The 8,666-nt window shown below is 38.9% G+C and overlaps 1 protein-coding gene across 2 annotated transcripts in view; it reads left to right on the plus strand.

Moving 5' to 3' along the window:
• The window catches only part of HYOU1 (hypoxia up-regulated 1), a 64,251-nt gene extending 59,396 nt beyond the window's left edge, over window positions 1-4,855 (plus strand). For both annotated transcript variants that reach the window (XM_077456894.1, XM_077456895.1), the window contains exons 24-25: window positions 895-975; window positions 4,248-4,855. In XM_077456894.1, the coding sequence (XP_077313020.1) occupies window positions 895-975; window positions 4,248-4,297 (131 nt within the window). In that variant the 3' untranslated portion in view covers window positions 4,298-4,855. The remainder of the gene's footprint in view (window positions 1-894; window positions 976-4,247) is intronic.
• The last annotated feature ends 3,811 nt before the right edge of the window (window positions 4,856-8,666 follow it).

Raw genomic sequence — 8,666 nt, forward strand, 5'->3', positions numbered from 1 at the left:
ATCAAGATTAAGATCAGGCTTGGGTACGTTTTTGGGGAGGGCTGGGGATCTGAGTATGGAAGGTTTTTTTGTCTTGGGATTGGTTCAGACTGCAAAAAACGCACTCCAGATCCACTCCTGAATGTTTCTGCATGCGCTTTTTTTTTTTGATGGGTTTCCTGATACATTCCAGATGGTTTTTGTTTTCACTGGACTGGGGTCCAGTGTGTTTTTGATGTGTTCCAGTGCATTTCTGATGAGTTTTACCACATTATGGTACAGTCCAGTGCCCGGAAAAAAATGCAACATGTTCTTTTTCTGGAATGGGCCTGTCCATGAACTGTGCCATTTTTGCATACTTGATAAGGTAATAAATAGAGACAACAGTCCATCCACTGCGTGTGCGTGTAATAATTTCCTATATCCCTGTATATTATGTTTGGGTTTTTTCTGCACTAAAAATGCATGCACAGTGTTTTCAATGTATTCCAATGGCCCTAGTTCACCCCATGCAGTCAGTTTCTGGTGCAGAAACTGAATGGAAACTGACCGGAACTGACTGTATTGGGGCAGAAAAAAACGGAACTGCACGGAACTGAATCTGGCGTGAATTGGCCCTAAATACAGTGAATGCATTTAAGGTTAAAAAAAGAAAAAAAACACCTGCCTTTACCACCACTTAAAATTCAAGCTGTCATGTGATTTTTGAATAGTTTTTTGGGCCAAGCATGACTTGGCACATCTAACAGTGGCTGTTCTACAGCATTTGTCTATGGTGAAGCTGCATCCTGCATACCTTCTGTATTGGACTGCTGAGACATTTTGTACAAATCCCTATAAGACTGCATGACTCTTGGCTTGCTTCTAATCTATGCGTCATCCATCCCCCTTTTCTTTTCTTTTCTTTTTTCCCAGATCAAGCAAAAGACCCGGAACCAGCACAAGAGCCTCCTGTGGCAGAAGAGAAGGTTCTAGAGTTAGTAGGTTCAGAAACAGGTAAAAAGTCATGATGTGAATCTGTAAATTTTAAACATGGTTTGCCATGTGCTGTACCACTTCACCTTTTTAATCCCTGTGCACACTTAGGCTCTCAAACTTTTTCTCCTTTCAGGGGAAAAGCCGCTTCAAAAACGTGCCCAAACCATGGTTTTGCAAACTTGTTTAGGCGTGTTGAGCGCTTGGGCATGCATTTCAGTTGCCAGAATATTAATTCTGCCCTTTTAAAATGAATAAACACTCAAGTGATGAACACACCTAGCATTTCATCCAAAATTCTCATCTCCAATGCACATTGATTGGATGTTGGAGGGGTTTGTCTCTAAACTCCTTTGTGCTCACTGACAAATGTAGAGAAATGTTTAGTGGTAGGGGAAAAAAAAAATGGATTGAAACCCCTGTAAAACGTTCATTTTGGAACTGCAGTGTGCATGAGGCCTTTAAGGGCACTACTCATTCAGGGCAAAGTGATGGTGTCTGATGGCCCTATACTCTATCCACAGTCCGCCCACTGCATTATCCTATAACCCTACCAGTAAAATCTGGTGTTGAGGCTCAACTGAATGAATAATCTTTTCCCTATATGGGAGTGTTTGAATTAGATGCTTATACCTGAGAATCATCAAGTGGAGGATATCTCCATACCTGCGACCCCTGTTCATACTGATGGAGCAAGAAGGTTTGGGAGGGTTGGTAAGTGTAGCTTGCTGAAGGAGTGAGCTATCAGAAGGTATTGTAATTTTGCACTAACTGGTGTATTTTGTTATGCAGCCAGAAATGAAGACACACTATTTATTTTTGTTTTATCCAGCTGCATTTACTCAGTGCAATTTATAACATCCAAGTGAAAGATATAACACCAACATGTCAGAATAAAACAAAAAATTCAAAAACTGAATCCCTGAGTTGGAAAAAGGATCACCCCCTCCTAAAAAATTACTTGTAAATTCAATCCGGTGTAGCTAATCCCCTTCTCAATGGCACAAAAGGCCATTTGACTTTCAACTGTGGTCATTTTGATTAGCTCAGCTTGAAAAGTGCTTTACTGTAACATTTCAGTCCCTGGTAGTGCAACTGAAACAATCAACTATAGATGGCAAGACACTGTGTCCAATGATATCCAGGATGAAGTTGTAGACAGGCACAACTCAGAAGATGAGTGAAAAGAAAAATTCGAAGGCTTTATCAATGCCTAGAAGCACAGTGAAGTCTATTAAGTGGAAGGCATTTGATACAACACAGGTCCTCCCTGGATCAGGACGTTGCTCCAAACTGGATGAAAGAGCCAGGAGTAAACTGGTCAGAGGATACCAAGAGGCCTACAGCAACTCTGAAGCAGTTGCAGGAATTTATGACAGAGTAGTCATTGTGTGCACGTGACCACAAATTGTCCACAATTGTGGCTTATATGGGTGGGCTTCCAGAAAAAAAAACTCAAAGGCCACATGCAGTTATGACTGTTTTGGCAAAACGCACCTTGAAGATTCTGAGGACACGTATATGTCTGGCGGAAATCCAAATAACCCCTTTTCTACACGAAAGCATGGAGGTGGTAATTTCCTTTTTTGTGGGGGTGTTTATCTGCAGCATCAACTGGAGCACTTGTCAGGCTAGAAAGAAATATGGATGGGGCAAAATACCTTCAAATTGAGAAAAATCTGCTGTTCCCTGCCGTTGAGTTGCCAGTGTGAAGAAGGTTTAGCTTCCAAAATGACTCAAAGTACACAGCAAAAATGAGCACGCAGTGGTTGAAGGAGAAAAAGGTGAATGTCCTTGAATGGCCTAGTTAGAGCCCAGACTTGAACCCCATTGAAAATCTGTGGAATGACTTGAAGACTGCAGTCCACAAATGATCACCATCAAGTTTTAACTGAACTTGAACAGTTCTGCAAAGAAGAGTGGGCAAATATTGAAAAGGCTATATGTGCAAAGTTCCCATGAGACTAAAAGCTGTAATTAAAGCAAAAGGTGGTTCAATGAAATACTGACAGGAGGGGGGGTGATCCTTTTTCCAGCTCGGTGATTGTGTGTTTTGTTTGTGTTTTTGTTTTGTTTTTTTCCCCGACATGTTTTTCACTTGGATGTTATAAGTTGCACAGAGTAAATACAGCTGGATTAAAAAAAACAAAAAAAAAAAAACTGTCTTCATGTCAGGCTGCAAAGCAACAAAATGTGATTATTTGAAAGGGTAGTACTGCTTTTTCATATCCACTGTATATATTGTGTAGGAAAAGGACTGGCCATTATACAAATTTTTATTATATGGGTTTAGTTGGACTTTAACCATGTCTTTGAATTTCAGTGGGGATATCTGAAAGAGGTCTGCAGCTACAGGCATCATTCAAATGTCATCTTTTTTGGCCAGCAATTCTGTGCACCGTAAGAACAATCATAGTGGCAATTCAGCCGCTTGATCGTTCTTAAAGGCGGCGGGAGGGGATATACCCCCTCGCTGCCCTCTGGTGCTTCTCATGACTCTCCCGTACAATCAGCGAGCCAGAGTAGGAATCCGCCGCCACTTATCATAGAGATTTCCGGTGACCAGATGGTCCCCAGTCATATCTATGACCTTTGGGGGCCCAGGCGTGTCGTTATGACGTCTTATAGACCCCAGATCTCTCCATAAAGAGCACCATTCCTATCACAAGGGATGTTTACATTGCTAGGAATAAAAGTGATCAAAAAGTATAAAAATGAAAAAAAAAAAAAAAAATTAACTACTCGTACACAGAAGCAAACACGCAAGTCCGGCCTACATATGTAAACGCTGTGTGCATTAGAGCAAGAGCAACAATTCTAGCCCAAGACCACCTCTAACGCTAAACTGGTAACCTGTAAAAATGTTAGTGTTGCCTATGGAGATTTTAGGTACCAAAGTTTGTGCACACTCGTGGGATGTCGCAGATTTTAAAGTGTGACATGCTAGGAATATATTTACTTAGTGTAACATCTTTCACGTTCTAGAAAAATAATTGGGCTAACTTGACAGTGTGTTTTTTTTTTTTTTTTTTTTCATAAACCCCCCCCCCCCCAGAAAGCGTTTGAACAATTTCTGTACAAATACCGTGTGATGTAGAAAGCTGCAACTATTGGCATTTTATTCCCCAGAATTGCTGTTAAAAAAAATTTTGCTAGTAAATTGCTCAGAACCCCCCAAACATTATGTATTTTTACATGAAGGAGAGGCGTGCCAGAATAGGCCTGTTATGGAAGTGCTTAAAGATCTTGACAACTGTTTTTTACTTTACTTTTATTTTTATTTGCTTTAACAGGTTCTGAAACAGAGCAGTCTTCAGATGATAAGCCGAAGACCGAATTGTAATTGTATTACCTTCCCGTCCATTGATGGCACTTCATATTTATTGACATTACTTTTTTGTAATGGACCCTGACTGTTCCATACCAACTGAACTGTTTTTTTCGTTAAATTTTATCTCAAAACGGAAAACAAGATGTAAATATCTGTCCTGCCAGAGCACCATTTAGGGGGGTATGTGTGTGTGTGTGCGCGCTTTATTTAACTGTGAATGTATAAAAGGGTACTGAACATCCTCACTGAAGAACAGCGGAGCCACCGACAGACAACGGTCATTCTACCAAATCTCTATTTCTGTAAAGGCCAATTTTATGATTTATTTCAGTTTATAGTACCTTTTTTTTTTTGCTCTAGATTTGTAGTCCATCCCCCTCAGTACACGTTTACAGTACGTGAAGTGTTACAGATGTGGTAATCCAATGAAAAATCTAGAGATTGGGTTTTCTTTAAATGATTACTGTAATTGTAATTTAATATTATGTTGAATACTGGACATACAGCGCCCTTCAGTATATCAAGAACTTGGGGGGGGAAATGACTTATTAAAAATGTTTTTCCACTGTTTTTTTCCTAGTTTATAATCCTTTAAATATACTTTTTTTTTTTCCTCCTGAATGTTTATTTGGAGTGTAACTTCCAGGTAAATAGTCCTATTGGAACTGAATATATGTGAACTGTGAGACTTGATACAGATAATTGTGGTACACAACCCTACCACACTGCATCACCAGGCAGATGAAACAAATATCTCCATTTTAGCATTGCTGATTTCTGTTTAACCTGCCTTTTCCATGGACTGTAAATCAGCAGTGTTATGCTGCTCGTTAACCTGTCTGCCATTTCAGCTTTCTGTTCAAATGGCAAACTCCACTATACTGCATTGATAAAATATATATATATATATTAATAAAAATATATATAATAAAAAAAAAAAATATATATATATATATATTTTTTTTTTTTGGCTATCATTCTGCTTTTGAAAAGCTTCTTGAAAAAGATTTCTTTAGAGTTGATGAATGCTAAAGGGGGGATCTTGTGACACCCACCCTGCACATTTCTCTCTCTCTCTCTCTCTCTATATATATATATATATATATATTAGTGTTGTCCAGTATTTTACACACATCAGTCTCTCTACATCTATCAACTCTGATGCCAATAGGCTTTCCCAGTGGAGCTACTTTCCTCACCGCATCTGAAGCATTTCTACCATGATGCAGCTGATGCTAAAAATTTGTTGCATTAGCATGCATGGGGTTTTATCTAAGAAGTATGACGCTGGACAACCTGCTTCTATAAATGTAACGGTTTAGCTTTTTCTTGGAAAATCTTTAAATAGCTACAGATATTTAGCATTTGAAACTTGTGTGCATTAACTAGTGTGTATGTAGAGAAGATACTAAAGTGATTTTGGTTCAAAATTTAAGCCCTTCAATTTATTGATTGGGGGGGAAGTTTGGCTGGAATTATATGTGTGGTGAACACAGTGTGGACTTAATTACCGTAAAATTGGTCAATTTTATGTTGAACACCAGTATCCATACTGATTAACACTCTGAGGGATATTAATAAAGTGCCTGAGACCAACTGGAGTGCAAACCACTTTTTATTAATTCCTCTGAGTTTGGAGTAAGATCCATGAAGCCCGATTCAGTAAGCGGACCCACAAGGGTGAGGCTAATTTCTTTTTAAAAAGAGTGATTATTCTTTTGAGCGGAGTTGTAATGAGTTTTAAGAATTGGTCACATGGTTAAAATCCTGATCTCCGTGTTACAACAAAAGTAAACCATCCTATCCCCTACCTGCCAAGGATGGTGCCATCTTGGCCTCTTTTCAGATTTGCATTTGCCACGATGCTGCACATCTGACCAGCTATGACACCAACTTCTTCTGTGCACTATTGGTGTGTTTAAGGATTTAACCACCTTTTATGGAAAGTTTAACTTTACATTTTTTCTTTTGGGAAATGGTACATTGGTCTTGGGGGTTTTTTTTTTTTTCTTTCTAACCACCTGTTCAGCTTTCACAATTGTCATTGATGTGATGGTTTTAGCGCAAATGTCATACCATCTTTTTTTTTTTTTTATTTTTTTTTTTTTCTGTAAAGCTGCAAACCATGGCTGGTCAGTGTCCTCAGAAATCCATCTTTGTTTATTGAATATATATGTAGAATCATCTGTCAGAGGGTTTTTCCCACTATTCCTATCTTTTGCTTAGCAGTTCTTCTGCTAAAGACCGTGCACGAGCCTTACAGTAAACCTGCCATTCTCTGAAAATTATTAAACTGGTAACCTGCATAAAATAGACTCCTTTTTAACCAGAGTTCTAGTTGTATAAGAATCACATTTTTGACCCAATTATGCATTCATAAAACAAAAAACCAAAAAATCCCTAAACATATATTTAGTATATAGGCCCTGTCTGGGTCTACAGTGTAGCTAAACAATGTTGGTTGAACAATGAGAGGTCACTGCCTGAAGAAAATCAGGGAGATAACCTTGTGGGGTGTTCTGCTGATCCTGCATTGTCTAGTGCAGGGGTCTCAAACTGGTGGCCCTCCAGCTGTTGCAAAACTAGTCCCATGAGGCATTGCATGGCTCCCACAGCCAAGAGGCATGATGGGACTTGTAGTTTCGCAACAGCTGGAGGGCCGCCAGTTTGAGACCCCTGGTCTAGTGAGTCAGTTGTATTTACTAGTTCTGGAAAAGATCATTCACCTGACAGTGTTGTGTGGCAATTGGAGCCCTTAAAAGCCCAAGTAGGATAATGTTTTATTTCCCCTTATGGAGGTGCAGATGGTATTATTGTATACCTGCCACAGTGGAAAAAAAGAACAACCCTTTTTGTCAACTGTGGTATGGTTGCATGTTTCGGTGAGTCTGCAGCTTCTTTTTTTTTTTTGTTGTTTTTTTTTTATTTTTTTTACTGAGAATCTGTTCCATTTAGATTTGTTTTATCAAAGCACAGGCCTGTTGTGGGAGGATTTCCTTTTTGATGTGTGCAATATGTGCCGAATGTTATGCACTTGAAAAGTAAACCTTACAACTGAAACAAACCACTAAATATGTTACACATTTATATATAAATCTTATTTCACAGATTGCTGTATTTGGGAAACGTAACCAAGCTGAATATATTAACACTGATGGCATCCTGCAGAGTTATTTTGTAAAAGATTGTTTCTTGTCTGGCCATTCCATAGGGGTTCTTCAATTGTTACCAGCAAGAATGTTTGTTTTTCACCAGAAAAGCCCCATACACACTATTAGATTTTCTGCAGATTTTTGTCTTCAGATTTACCGAAACCACGTAGTGCAAGGGCCTGCCTGATTGCATACAAATTGAAACGCTTAAGGTTTGACCTTTTTTAGATTTTATGGTTTTGGTAAATCCTGAAGACGAAAATCTAACAGTGGGTATGTGGTCTTAGCTTCCAGCTGTCATTTGTGCAGTGAGTTCAAATTCTGACTTGTCACTTTGGGCAAGAATTAACTTTTCTTGCTTAAGCCCAATAGAATGCTGCTGGTTGCCAGGTCTGGCCACAAATGTCAACTAATGTAGTACAATATATTGGACAGAAAAAAAATCTCAATTTAATTTTTATGTGCAGGTACAGTCACATTCTTAGTTGTAACTTTTTGGACTAGTTTATGTAGGGTGTACTAAAGTGTATGCATGCGGAGGGCCATGTTTACACCCATGGGGATGCATGGGTATTCCACACATCCCTATCCATGCAGCCATTGTGACACATGGATACAGCCACAGCTCCTGATTTTAATAGCCATGCGGGTGCATGTCCTTGACCACAAACTGAGTTTGGGGCCTTGCACCCAGCAGAACATCAAATTGCTATCAATGCAACTGCATGCATGGAACACCTTTGCATCCCTTCCATGTTGGTGTAAACAGCCCTCCATGGGTGTGCGCTGTAGTATGCCCCAGGTAAACAAGACTGTATCATGAGTTTCATTTAAAAAATAAATACATTTCTAAGGCAAATGGATTTTTATAATGTTGAGGTCTCTGCTTACCTCTAACAAGCAACACCTTGTCTTATTAGTGTATTTGTATGTCACATTATAGACCGCAGTGACAGATGCCTTTGTATTCATTAAGTCTGCTTACATGCATTGATCATTACAGTTTACAAAATTGAAACACAAGGATAAGGACTACCCTCGTGACTAATATTTCAAATCTAATGGACATGTTTGACAAAGTCCTTATTCTTGTTAGATTTGTCAATTTAGCCTATTGTCTCCATTTATACTATCCTGAGGTTTATTTCAAAATATAATGCATTTTTAGTTTTGTAATTAACCACACACATTTTATAACTTATGGCAAACTTGTCACTATAGTGAGTATA

This window comes from Lithobates pipiens, unplaced genomic scaffold (assembly GCF_037356315.1).
Source record: "Lithobates pipiens isolate NorthernLeopardFrog02 unplaced genomic scaffold, aLitPip1_a1.2 Scaffold_27, whole genome shotgun sequence".
Classification (NCBI taxonomy): Eukaryota; Metazoa; Chordata; class Amphibia; order Anura; family Ranidae; genus Lithobates; species Lithobates pipiens.